The sequence below is a fragment of the Larimichthys crocea genome, chromosome XVIII (genome assembly GCF_000972845.2).
Source record: "Larimichthys crocea isolate SSNF chromosome XVIII, L_crocea_2.0, whole genome shotgun sequence".
In the NCBI taxonomy this organism is placed as follows: domain Eukaryota; kingdom Metazoa; phylum Chordata; class Actinopteri; family Sciaenidae; genus Larimichthys; species Larimichthys crocea.
The window spans coordinates 5123148-5138004 of NC_040028.1; the positions used below are offsets into that span (position 1 = coordinate 5123148).

General features: G+C 40.0%; 1 protein-coding gene across 1 annotated transcript in view; it reads left to right on the forward strand.

Moving 5' to 3' along the window:
* znf385b (zinc finger protein 385B) overlaps positions 1-14857 on the forward strand; it is a 52496-nt gene that overhangs the window by 12874 nt on the left and 24765 nt on the right. The window contains exons 2-4 of the mRNA XM_027291134.1: positions 10893-11030; positions 11478-11621; positions 12137-12250. Coding sequence (XP_027146935.1) covers positions 10895-11030; positions 11478-11621; positions 12137-12250 — 394 coding nt within the window. The 5' untranslated portion in view covers positions 10893-10894. The remainder of the gene's footprint in view (positions 1-10892; positions 11031-11477; positions 11622-12136; positions 12251-14857) is intronic.

Below are 14857 nucleotides of genomic sequence, written 5' to 3' on the forward strand. Positions count from 1 at the left end.
CTGTCCTGGAGTGAAGGTTGGGCTGACAGACAGACAGAACAACCTCACTGTGCCTCCTACTGTGTACATGTGTGTGTGTGTGTGCGCAGTATATATGCAGTATGTAAACCACACAAAATGAGAGAATAACATAAACACACTGCATCATTTTCTGAGTGTAATCCAAATTAAACTGTTTCTTACACTGCGAACAGATTAGAACCAGTGCTCAGTAATAACCACAGACAGTATAAACATGGATGTTGTGTCCATAATAACACACACAGGCTTCTGAAGAAAAATGAGACAAAGGGTGTTTTTATTTTACACATGTATTTATTTTTATTTTATGACTGATGTTCTATTGGCCAACTCTTGCATATTCAATATTGCCTCTTAATAATTGCCTCTAAAATCTAGTATAAATCAGCCCATAGCTGGAATCCACATTGTTTCCTGTGAAGCCCTCGTCTATATGAAGGCAGGAATCGCAAACTCCGCCACTAACAATGAACTACCATACAGAGAGGTGGTTACTGAATATAAATACGCTGAATGGCTATTGTACAAAACTGCTGACCATAAATAGAACCAAAAAGAGGGTTGGATTCCATGAACATCTTGAGGATTAAACCTTGAAACAAAGAGTGTTGCTGAACCAGTTCACTGTTTGACAGTGAAGAAGAGATTTAATAGTTCCTGTTGTTTGTTTTACCTTTTCTTTTTTATTATGGTGTTGGAATAAAACCTTTTAAAACAACCTGGGCAGAAAAGGAGAGCAGCGAGAGTGCAGGTCACCTTTCATCTGAGTGTGTGTGTGTGTGTGTGTGTGTGTGTGTCATAGTTTCCCAGTGGACAGACCACAGTGACATCACCAGTTGTGGTGATGCTTCCATGACAACCCGAAAACTGTCTGCAAACCTGTCTTTCCACCTGTCTGACTCAGTGCTTTCCATCCAGCTAACATGGCTTCTCGATTCCCTCTTTCACGCCTCTTCGTCGCGTCTCCGCTCCTCCTAGCAATGATGCGAGAGAGACGTGCGAACATGCGACATCCTCACTTCCTCCAGCATCATTGTGAGGAGACGACAAATGTTCACAATGGACATCATCTTAACGGTCCTATAATAATAAATGGCTGTGGGTATAGTAAGTCTGGACTAATATTAGACTAATAATAACTGTGGCTCTTGAGGAGAAATATTTGAATTGGAAGCCTCCCTTTGTTGAATAAGCCAAGATGCACTTGGCGCAGAAAAAGTAAAAAAAATGAGACAAAGGGTGTCTTTATTTTACCCATGTGTTCATTTTTATTTTATGACAGATGTTGGTGTTGTCCAAGTTGTTACAGTAATGAAATGTAACATTAATATTACAGTTTGCTGTTGCCATAGCAACCCGGCTACTATTTTTGATGTCTCAGTTGATCAGCTGACCAATCATTTAAAAACATATTGATGGGATACACCTGTGGTTTTTCGCTCTTCTGACCTTGTCTTACATGTGTTTAAGTCTTTGGAAAATGTATTCATATACAGTATACATATATAATTTATAAACGTATATATTGCACTGGCAACACTGACAGGCATCTACTAATCAGCTGTTCGGCCTCTGGCTCTACAAGCCTAAATTCTATTAAACAAGAGTGAACCCACTAAACAAAGAAATATAAACTACAAAACAATACATTAAATCCTACACACACAGGTATCTGTGGAATCAGGCAAACTTTATTTCTGGCTCGCTTCAATATGTTTTGACCGGAACAACAACCACTTAGGAGATGAAGCTAGTGAAAATGCTGCTAACAAACAACAAATAACTAATCTACAATGTATAACACTAAACGTGGAGGTCTATACTTCTGATACTGAAACTGTAAGAATTTTTATTATTTGATATTTACCCACCTGAAAGATTACATACAATACTGTGAGTTGGCTGCTCCTCAGTGGCTTTACTCAGTCGTCAGGTGTAACTGCCAATTGCAGAACAACTTATATACAGCTTATATATCTGCTTATATACAGCTTTTATACATGCTTATATACAGCTTATATACCTACTTATATACAGCTTTTATACATGCTTATATACAGATTATATACCTGCTTATATACAGCTTATATACCTGCTTATATACAGCTTATATACCTACTTATATACAGCTTTTATACATGCTTACAGATTATATACCTGCTTATATACAGTTTCTACACCTTCTTATATACCCACTTATGTACAGCTTGTATACTGCTAATATACATGCTTATATACAGCTTATATACCTACTAATATACAACTTGTTTATATACAGCTTACATACCCGTTTATATACAGCTCATATACCTGCTTATATACCCATTTATATACATGTTATGTATTTGCAGGTGGTCTTGTGCCTGTCTGTAAACTAAGCAAAATAAAGTGTAGCACACAAAAGCAATCACAGACGCACATACAACTAACACACACACACACACGTACGTATACACACGTACATATACAGTATGTATGAGTTGTATGTTTTGTTATGCAGTATATACTGATGCTGATACTATGTTTTCTTCTTATGATTGTGTTTTGTTGCAGTGTGTTGAGCCCTCCGGGTAAACACAGATACACACATCCATCCACACAACACAAATAAGAAGAATGCATCAACACTGATGTTCATCCGGCTCAGTGTCTGTGTCATTATGTGCCCCAGAAAACAGTGAAAACATAACAATGTAAAATGTATGTCTGAGACATGCTTACATGGGAATTTAGCATTGAATCGCCAGTTAGCAACCTCTCAGCTGTTTTGTTTTCTTAGGAAAATGTGAGTTGTTTGCTTGCTGTGTGAACGGGCCAGGAAAATTAAACTTATGCAAAAGTTTTTGCCCTGAATTCATCCTGTCAGCTGCTTCTTCCTCCCAGTTAGCTTCATAAATCCAGTGTTAAGTTTGTGGTTTCAGGTCAGAGCTGCTCCAGTTTAAGTTTTGAGGTTAGAAACGAAATGGTTTGATGAGATTTGAACTTGTGCAGCCTGTTGGAGGTCATACACAGCCTGAGAGGTAGCTCTGCCTGAGTTGATGTCAGATATTCACGTCTCTTTTGTTTGTTGAATTGAGGTTTGATTTTATTTGACCTAGATTACTGTGTGAGAAAAATAAAAAACGATTGGTCAAATGTGAAATATATATTTTTTTTCTTAAATATGTGTAACAGAGTCGCAAGAGGCAAAGAACTGAGTTATCACCAGTGTCTTCTGATCGTAAGATCTCACAGTCCTGCAGGGATGAATATACAAGCGTCAAACTGGATCTGGTAGTTTGTTTCAGCATCTCTGCTGCTGGCCTCTGCGTTACTGTGAGTGTGTGCATGTGTGTGTGAATGTGCATGTCTCTGTCTGTGTCTTTGACCACTGCCATTACCAGCTACTGGCCTCAGGGTGAGAGACAGTCACTGTAAGACCTCTCTCTCTGTCTTTTCACATCTCCATTAGTTTCTTTGTCTTGTCCTCCCCTTAGGTTACTGTGTGTGTGTGTGTGTGTGTGTGTGTGTGTGTGTGTGTGTGTGTCTCTCTCTCTCTCTCTTAGGGAGCAGGGACACATTAATGTCCCTCCCCTCAGTCTCTCCTTGTCTTGATCTTTTTACACTAGCATGATTTAGAGCTTGTGACCAATCAGACGAGGCCCTCGCTTTTCCACTTGCAGACATAAAAACAAAAGATGTCTGATGTTGTAAAACTTGTGTGTAGTGATTTTGTCAGATAAGCTGAAGGGTATCAGTCCTCTGTGGGTTGAAAACAACTTCAGACCTGAACATTATGACTTATCCACTGAATAATAACACACACTGCTCGTCATCATTTCCTGTAAAACTGACATTCATTCATTCATTCATTCATCAACAGTCAATAGTATAAATGGTACATAATGGTGAGTGGAGCTGCCATTGGTAAAGCAACACTTCTCCACCACAAATGAACGGATTTTAAAATGTTGATGCTACACTGACTTGTAATCAGGTGTTTCTGTCATTCATCTGTTCTCACACTATGTAACTTCAGATACGATCACCACAAGAAGTATGTAATGCTTTACAGCACTACGTCGCACACCACCAACTATTTCACTGATTTTTGTGAAACTGGATCATATTTAGAGCTTAGAGCATCAGGGGAGTGTTAGTATTTGTACTACAGACAAGTAAATCTGGGACTGACTTTTACTCGTGAGTCGATGGCTGAAAGACACACTGAGCTGGGCTTGTTGCTGTTGGACTAGGAAGTGATATTAGCTGGCTGCTATGTCTTGTGTTGTTGACCTTGCTTGATGTTTGACTGTTGGCATTCATAGTGAATTATAATGCATTCATAGCGCTTTGTGATGCACTATATGAACAGTCATAAAGTTATAGTCAACCTCTAGTTTATAACACAAGCATCAATTAGTTATAATTTGTTCACATCTATAACTGTTGATATAGTGCTTCATAAAGCATTATGTGTGTTTATAAAGCATTATGTATGCATTATAATTCGTGCATACAAGTGTATCCCATCTATGGTGCCTCTTTAATGCACTATAGAAGTGGTCTTCATAGAAAGTGTTTAATAGTTCATCATTTTGGTGTCCCCGTCATTGAGCAGTAACCTCCACCTACAGCCCTGCTGCTCTGAATTTAGTGGCACAGAGCTGTAGCAAGACGATCAGTGATGATCAGTGACAATAACCTTTATTTAATCACATAATCTCATTGAGACTAAAACCTCTTTTACAAGAGAGAGCTGAGTTCAGCAGAGAGAAACAAACATTACATACAAAGAGCATAGTCAGACATAGGAAGAGAACACACAGCATCAGAGACCATCACTAAACAGAATCACAGACGTTCACATCTTCTGTAGCTCAGCATTCACCTGACAGGTAACTAGAGATGTGACTTAAGTGGTTTAAATTTGAGAAGAGACGTAATATACAGACTCTAGATAGACTAGAATGTACTGATCTTCTTGTTGCTAGTTAGGACCTGTCTACTTCCATACAGCACATGAGGATGATATTTATCTCCTGGAATGAAAAGCTCTTAATGAGAATGGTAGCGGACTCAAGTGCAAACACCAACCAGAGACTGAATCTCGTTTAAACTGTTTACGACATAAAGGAAATGTGCAGTGAAGGTGAGGAAGCCCGTGGCAGGGTGCCCGGGATGTTGCAGGTCTGGTGTTGACAGGAGTCCCAGGGCGCAGACAAACACAGCTGTACGTGTCAGGGGGTCCTGAAGCACTGGGAAAATCACAATTAGTCTAAAAATTTCAAAGAGCAACGTCACAAAAAACACAGAGCAGACCGTAACACTGTTACCACAAGGGAGACTAAATGATCTGGCAGATTTAAAAAAAATTTTTTTGGCCTTTATTTGACAGAGACAGCTTGAAGAGTGACAGGAATGTGGGGAGAGAGAGATGGGGAATGACATGTGGGAAAGAGCCACAGGTCGGATTTAAACCCTGGGCTGCCGCGGCAAGGACTGAGCCTTTGCACATGGGGCGGATGCTCTACCAACTGAGATAAACAACACATGATCTGGCAGCTTTTAGAAGGTTGAGTCAGGGTTTTATGCAGCTGAGGTTGATTGATTGATGAGGTGTAGGGGTGTTAATCAGGGGAAGTGGAGACCACACCCACAAACAGATAGAAACACAAGAGTGGAGGAAACAAGGAAAAATACTAGGAAAGAAGGAGGTGGACAGCTTCCAGATAACATAAACTGTATCGAGTTGTTTGAGGACGAAGCGAACATGAAGATAAAGGATATCTGCAGTCAGACACACACACGATGATCCAAAATGTGACAGAATCATGCATTCTCATATAAGAAACCCATTTTTATCTGTAGTTTCTGTGTCAGTTGCTCCACATGCTGTTTAAAAGTGAAACTGCACTTGAGCCAAGTATCCAGGTATTTTTAAAATTGGACAGCTTCAGTGTGTGTACAATTATGAATGAATGACAGGGAGCTATGACCTGGAGTTACAGGTTCTTGTGAAAGACACTTAGTTTCGTCAGCATCTATAAATTTAGCTCAGACGATCATAGCAGCCACTGCACCCACTACTGAATACTAAAAGGGGCATCACATCCTGTATCCCACACAGCATCCAGCTGCTTAAGCTCTGATACCTGGCATCAATCTGGCACTTGTCAACTTCTACTTGACGTCTTTATCAAATTCCCAAATGATGCTTTTTGATGTTTTTTTGATGTGTTGTGGTGCAGTGGTTAGCACTGTCACCTCACAGCAAGAAGGTTCCTGGTTTGAACTTCAGCTGGGGCCTCTCTGGGTGGAGTTTGCACGTTCTCCCCGTGACTGCGTGGGTTCTCTCCAGGTACTCCGGTTTTCTCCCAAGAACATGAGGTTAATTGGTGACTCTAAATTGCCTGTAGGTGTGTAGGTGAGTGTCTCTATGTGCCCCGTAATTAACTCTTCTCCACTGTGTGCTAGAATAAGCTCCAGCCCCGCCGTGACCCTGATGAAAATAAGCGGTTACAAGATATGGATGGATGGATTATTTGTTGTCACATATGGCTGTTAATGTTCGTCTTCTGTATGTTCTTTGTACAAAGTTCCCCTTAGGGCAACAGAGGCTTTTTTCAGTTGCATTCAATGCAGAGGTGACTATAATCTTGTCTAGCTTGAGTTGAAGAGAAGGGATGGCTACAAGTGATGAAAAAATGATATTCTAAGTGATAATAATATCATGTAGGGTGTAAATAGTAAAAAGAATGTGGTAACCTTTTATTTATCCATCAGTACACATCGTCTGTCTTCTGTCAGACAAATATGCATGAAGCCAGTGCTCAAACAAAGTGAAGGTGTCAACAGTATCAAAGCTTTAAAAAGCTGCATCTCAGTGCTGTTTCCTGACCAGTGCATGTATCATATTATATCACACCACCTCTTAAAGGCATGGATATGAATGTTTCTTTACCTTACTCTGTGCTTCTCTTTGAAGATGAAAGCATTTACTTCTTCAGATTGTTGTGAAGTGCTGACCTGCTTTTATCATTTTCTCTCTCTTCAATCAGGAATCATTGTTGTGTGTGTGTGTGTGTGTGTGTGTGTGTGTGTGTGAGGGGGGATTATAACCCACAGCTGGCCTCTCTGATTACCGACTGCCTGGTCAGCCTGGATTAGACTCACACACAGGCATGCGCACGCACACACACACATATACAACAGAAAAGGTAAATACACACATTTCATTTTTCACTTTTATGCTGAATGCTCAGTTCACTGGCTTTTTCTTTGTCTGCGTCTTACCATATGCATGTGTGTGTGTGTGTGTCTGTGTGTGTGTGTGTGTAGTGTGTAATTCCCAGCTCAATATAGCAGATATATTTAATCGGTTCTTTGCTAAAGCTGATGTCAGCATCAGCTGGCTGTGTGTGTGTGTGTGTGTGTGTGTGTGTGTGTGTGTGTGTGTGTGTGTACATTTTGTAGCTAATTCATCACAGTAGCAGATTAACCAGCTGTCTGCAGAAAATAAAGTCGACTTCTAACAACCAGCTGGAATAGAGAGAGAGAGAGAGAGAGAGAGAGAGGGAGAGAGAGAGAGAAGGAGGAAGTGTGAATCTGTGGAGTCTCTTGGATAACTCGACCTTGCTATAGGTTGAAATTTATCTTATGACCATCAGTTACCATTGTACCACCTTTATTGAGAGATTGTATTGAGTTACAGAAGAGTGGTGAAGTGGGAGGTAACACTGGTTCTGGGAGAGTTTTTGCCTCATTTTATATGAATTTCAAACATTTCTTTAAACAATATCCTCAATTTTAGACTCTCCTGGATGATAATTCTTTAGATTTATGTTCTCAAACTGAGTTCTGTTTCAATTGTTACAACTGAGCATGGGTGGAGTGGTCAGATCTTCCGGGTCTGTGAAGTAAAGTCAAAACACCAGCTGGACAAGATAAGCTGGTTGGCTAATATTTAAGGTAAATTTGTCATTTTAAACGATATAAATAAATTTGACGTGAACTGACTTGACATTTCCAATCTGGAAGCCATTACTGTTATTCTGTGGCCACGGATCAGCCCATGGCATCTACTGAAAAGTGTACAGCAGCTGTATTCCCAAAAGTGAAGTGTTCTGAATATGCCAGAAGCCTAGTGATCCTCACACACACACAGTTGTGAAGTGGGAAGAGTTATTTCATGCACCCCTGGTTCCAAAAGTAAAAGTCCTGTTAATTTCTCCCAAAGACATCACTACAGGACTGCTAGCTGGAACTTTCCTGATTGAATCATCAGTACAGAATAATAACTGCACTGGAAAATAAATATAATGTCAAAGGTACATTCTGTGTCCGTGTGAAAAGTGAAGTTTGAGTGCCATGGTGAGAAATATCAAATCACCAGACTGAAAGAGATAGTTTGAGTGTTTGGAAGCAGGGTTTTAAGTACTTATCTATAGTCAGTGTGTTACCTAAAGAAGAACAGATCAGTCACTATATTAATGATATTTTCCTTGTCATCAGACAGACTTTTTCTTTGGCACTAAATGCAGAACTACACGTAAGCACAACTGAACTGTGCACTGTATAACGCCACAGCTGTTTGGCATCAGACTGATATCAAACCTCATGTCTCTAAAGATTTCAGAGATGGTGCATGCTTGTGTTTTTGTCTGGTTGTGCTGCTGTGATTTTTTATCCAAAGAGTCCCTTTAAAATTCTGTTCGGGTGGTAGCGGCATGTGAAAGGATTACGGTGTAGTTACATTCCATCCGTTGGTTTGTGGACAGTTGTTTTGAGCCGTGAGTTTGGAATTTGCCCATTGCCACCTTTGTTTTTTGGAGCCAGAAGTGACCGTATTTGGACGAGCACTGCTGGGTAATGTAATGTGTGTTTGACTGTGCTTCGTTTTGATTCAGAAAAAAATGGAGGCCTGTCTGGTCACAAATGCTACAGATAGACTAAAACATGCTTCTGAAAACAACTAAAGGGAGAAATAGGCAATGCAGTGACAGAATCTTGATGCATATTTAATCAACACTGCCTAGCTTTACCTTTAGTTTTTTCTGAGTTTCATGAGCCTCGTGTGTTGTGCTGGACCGACTCGCTGATGCCTATGCCTTGTTTATCGAAAGGTAGCCACGCCCTAAAGCATACCCTGTTTTATTGTCGATTTTACTTAAAATGGGACCATCATGCTGATGTTAGGTAGACTTGAAACTAGCAACTGAGACCATAAACCTATGAGGAAACTGTTTACTGAGGTCATAAATCAAGTGACAAGTAGGATCACTTTCTCATAAGTCTTAATCAGACGTTATTGTTGCATCTAATGGAGCTGCCCCTGCATTTAAACAATGTTAATATAGTGACTGATCTGTTCTTCTGTTGGTTAACACACTGACCAATGTTACAGAATGTACCTTTGACATTATATTTATTGTCCAGTGCAGTTATTATTCTGTACTGATGATTCAATCAGGAAAGTTCCAGCTAGCAGTCCTGTAGTGATGTCTTTGGGTGAAATTAACAGGACTTTTACTTTTGGAACCAGGGGTGCATGAAATAACTCTTCCCACTTCACAACTGTGTGAAGATGACTAGGCTGCTGGCATATTCAGAACACTTCACTGCAATTGGGAATACAGCTGCTGTACACTTTTCAGTAGATGCCATGGGCTGATCCGTGGCCACAGAATAACAGTAATGGCATCCAGATTGGAAATGTCAAGTCAGTTCACGTCAAATTTATTTATATCGTTTAAAATGACAAATTTACCTTAAATATTAGCCAACCAGCTTATCTTGTCCAGCTGGTGTTTAGATGTTGATATGACAGATGTAAGACCCCATGAGCAAAAGCAGCTGCTATACCATTTAATAATATAAAAATCACCATGATATAACGATTCCTTCTGTGCCATTAGCCAGTGGCGTGTCCATATAACCTTAATAAGTTGATCCAAATCTGATCTAAATCCCCAACGTGAATCTAAAGCATGTACAGCATACAGTAAAAATATATGTAGGTCATGGCAGCAAACATGACGAAATATGAAATAACGCAGAGGGTGTGTATGTGCGTGCGTCAGAGGTCATGTGACTTGGCAGAGTGGACAGGACGACAGATGGACACAGTCATCGACTGACCTACACACGCACGCACACACTGTACACTGGACACACACATACACATATGCCATCCTTCCTTTCTCCTATTACTCATTACTTCATCACGCTCCCTGTGAGCGTTGGGTGCTTCACATTCTGCATCCGGTGTCATTCAGGCTACACTCCTGTCCGTCCGTCTGTCCCTTCGCTGTGTGTCCACCTGACTGTCCCTTGGGGTGTGTGTCCTCGTAGGTCTTTTGGATGTTCAGGGTCACCTTTACATCGGCACTGTCTGCATTGCTGCAGCATTGGTTGTGTTGTACATCTGGAGTGTTTTTGGGGTTATGCTGTAGTTTTTCTCAGAATTTCTGGAAACAATAAAAATTTATTTTTTCTGTCAACAGATATGGTTTTGTATCTTTTTTGTCTTTTATAGCAGCAGTTTTGTAATATTTGTTTTGAGCTGATGATTATGGTAGATCGTCAACCAACAGAAAGTGGCAGCATTTTATGAATTGTTATTTAATAAGTTACCATAAAGCAAAGGCTGTTGCATAAATAAATGACAATATAGAAAACACAGATGTAAAACTATAAAATATGTCTTCATGCGCATGTGCATTAATAATATTTAACAATGTCCTTACATACATACAATGACATTAATTAGCTTAGATTATGTATGGGCATTGTGGGTGCTGTTTAACTACTTTTTCTATAATTTGAATGAATATCAAAGATGTCCAACATCAGTAATCAACATTAATGTCTGCTATCCTCTTCTTCTTCAGGGATGAAGACTCCTCTCAGCCCCTCTCAGCTCCTGGAGAGTGGGCAGATCTTTGCCTTTGGAGGAATGTGTCAAGAGCTAATGGACAGGCCAACACCTACAACCATCAGTCTGTCTGTCCAGCAGACTTCATCTAGAGGTGATCGACATGTTCCAGCAATAATGCTCTGTATTACCTCCATTCAATCTCACTCATCCTTGTAGTTTTCTCCTATAGTCTGACTCATCCTTGTTGTTTTCTGCTGTAGTCTGACTTATCATTGTAGTGGTTTCCTACATTATGATTGTAATTTACTTATCATTGTAGTGGTTTCCTACATTATGATTGTAATTTTCATCAACAGCATGTACAGTCATTGTAGTTTTCTCTATAGTTTGACTCATCCTTGTTGTTTTCTCCTACAGTTTGACTCATCCTTGTTGTTTTCTTCTACAGTCTGACTCATCTTTATAGTTTTCTTCTATAGTCTGACTCATCATTATAGTTTTCTTCTGTAGTCCGACTCATCATTATAGTTTTCTTCTATAGTCCGACTCATCATTATAGTTTTCTTCTATAGTCTGACTTGTTGTTGCTTTCTTCCAGGCCAGGGCGGGGCCTACTCGCTGTGTGAGGTGTGTAACCTACAGCTGACCTCTGATGGTCAGGCCCAACTGCACTATAATGGCAGGTCTCACCTTCGGAGGGTAAGACAGCTGCAGGCTGGAGAGACAGGACAACAAGCAGCAGGTACATTATAACAACTACTGTCATGTGATTGTAGTAGCAGTTGTATCTCTACGAGAGTTTTTAGCAGTAGAAGTAGAAGTAGTAGCAGAAGTAGAGTTCTGCACTGGCCAAAAATCAGACTGGAACCTGGCCCATACTTACACTCCCAAAATGCTCACTGATGACTAGCTTGCCTGCCTAATGGGCTGCACTCCACCTTGCTCATGTTCCCGCTGGGCAATGCCTTTCTTCTTGCAACAAATGACACACTTGGGTACAGACGTTTGGCATAGTTAGAGGAAGTCTCTGTCAGTTTTATAAATTCCATTTGAAAATAACCCAACTTGAATGTGACTTGATCCTCAAGGTGTATCTATATCTCATGTGATACTTTATCGGATCAGGTAGCAGAAATCTAAGCAGCTGTAGCAGTTTTAGTCACTGCAGTCGCGGTAGTAGCACCAGTAGCAGCTGTAGTTTATGAGTTAATGTTTGCTGTATGTTCTAACAGGTCTTGATGTCTTTAATTCCAGCAGGGGCTCATTCTAGGTCTCTTCCCCAAGCTACAGCGCTCAGCTCCCAGCCTGCAGGACTAACACCGAGCCCAGGCCTCAGTCCAGGCCTCAACACTCCGTCAAGCACGACTGCAGGTAGGACCAGATTCATTATGTATTATGTGTTGTCTGTTAAAAGTGGCAATTGAACAGGCCACAAAGACGACTGACATGCAGTTACATTCTGCACCTGCATGAGAGCAGTCAGTCGTCTGTGCTCCTAATCCAGAGAACATCATAGAAAAATATACAAGTTGTAACAGTAACCAGAGAGACATTAAAAGCTAAAATCTGACTGTGTGTCAGCTGAGTGAAAAGTGACTTTGGCTCATCCATCATCACCAGCTGTTGTCCCCTGGGAGAGGTCAGAGTGTGTGCTGGATCTCAGATCGACCCCTAAAAAGATAAACCGACCCTGCATTAACTCAGATCATCACAGTAGTTTAATACTTAGCCTCTGTATGAGTATTTTTAGCTCCGCCCAAACACATGTCAGTCATGTTGACAAGCTGTCAGCATCACAACTAAAAACAGCATAGTCAGGTAAAAGTTTGTTTGTGATTCCTCTGAAATATCTCAGCATCTGGTGCATGGATTGACAGAACATTTAGTACAGACCTTCTGTGGTTCAGATCTCTTCAGCCTCACAGATGTGCTAGCATGGCCATAGTCTTCTTCATTGTATTGTCTCTGCTGTCCACAATTGGATTTATAATAAAAACAATGACTATGAGGCGAAGCTGAATTTCAGCTTTAAATCAATCTCTTAGGACTTTTTATATTTTCACCCATTTACTTTTCGACAATTTAGTGTGACAATAACAAGGCTACAAGTCTGATAGACTGTCCAGCCAACTTGGATGTTTTATTAAATAAGAGAAATCAGAGACGAGATCTTAGAACACTAGAATTTTAATGTTTAGATGTGCTAAATAGATAACTATCAAGATTTCTTACCACAGTATTTTTTACAATTTTGGAATAAATTTTGGAAGAAATCCCATCATTCGTTGGCACTTATTTGTCATTATTCAGTTAAAATATGTCTAACTGATACATCATGGCTAAAATTCACAATCCATATCAGCTGAAATGGATATGTTAATATGTGAATTAACATTTCTTGTAATTGGAGGATGAAATTATTAAGAAAACACACACACACAAAAATACCTTGAAGGCCAGAAATGCCTTGTCTGGAGCTATTTCTTAGACACTTGGTCCAAGTCACTGCTCAAAGCCAAGAAAGAGTCCTTAAAACACAGCTCTTCATTTTTACACTTTAGTTTGTACAGATTACTGTACCGTGTTGGTACAACCTTAAAAATAACAGTTCAAGTTAGAACCTAAAGTGGTTCTTCATGGTGATGCCATAGAGGAACTGTTCAATTGTCAAACTGTCCTTTTGTTGGTTGGGTTTTTATTAAAATCAGGTCACATGCATGTTGCAAAGACTGACTTAAAAAACCTTTTTTGTGTATTCAGTATTCCAAAGAACCTTAAATACCAACAAAGGAACGGAGAAAAAAGATTATTAAACATGAAAAGGTTCTTTAAAGCACCAGCAGTGCTTCAACTGTAACTCCTCTTTGCATGCAGTTCCCCGAAAGAACCTTAAATACCAAAATATCACTTCAGAGAACTTAAAGTGATCCAGAACACCAATTTTTCTTAGAGTGAAGGTGAATTTAATTAGTTTTGGAGAGAGCAAGGCTAGCTGTTTCCCTCTGCTTCCAGTCTTTATGCTATACTAAGCTAAGTAAATAAGTGGTTGATATGTTCTCTATGTATTTTATATAATTATTTTTTATTTTTATTCATGCTTTAATCGATGCAGCAGCTTTCCAAATACTCGCAGCATCCTGTGCTGCTCACTGTAATTATTATTTTATGATTATATGTGAATGAATTGAATCAGATCAGATGTGACTGCAATAGTTTCAGAGCGTCTTCAGCGATTCAGACCCAGTTTTTAAAGTCAAGCTGCTGGTCAACAGAGTGGGAATGTGCTGTGATATGTAAAGGAGTTAAAGTGGAGCAGACAGCAGCAGGTCATTAAACTGGGACATAGCACTGCTCCGCAAACCGCACTGACATTTCTCAAAGACATCGTTAAATTAGCTTGCATCGATTCTTACATTACGTTTGGTGTCAGTCTCCACAGGAATCTGCTGTGATGACATCTTCATGTGAAGCACCTCATAACTCGGTGCTCCAGTGTTTCATTCATCAAAAACACACAGCTGTTTTAGCTCTGAGTGGAGCCTCGAGCTTGGACTGGAAACAGACACTCCTTTTTAAAAAAATGAACAAGTTCTAAAATCAACAACAACAAGAGAAGACAGGAAATAAACAAACAAACAAATAAACACACTTTGAATTACAGTCCGTGAGATGATGATGTCACAAGAGACAGGAAACGAAAGACAGTATCACACTGACACACACACCAGTACGCACACACACACCTGAGTGTTACAGCAGCTGTAATTACATACTGTGTGTCCATATCAGTATACGGGCTACAATAACCCGGATTAAAGATTAAATCTCTCTCTAAAGACACACACACGCGCGCGCACACACGCCACTCAGCCTCTTTCTCTGTATATTATGCGATGCTTGGTCGACCATGAAAAGCTCTTTGGCCTGAACTCCACAAGGCCGGGGTGAGTGCGCCTGTGTTTTTGTGTGCGTGCGTGT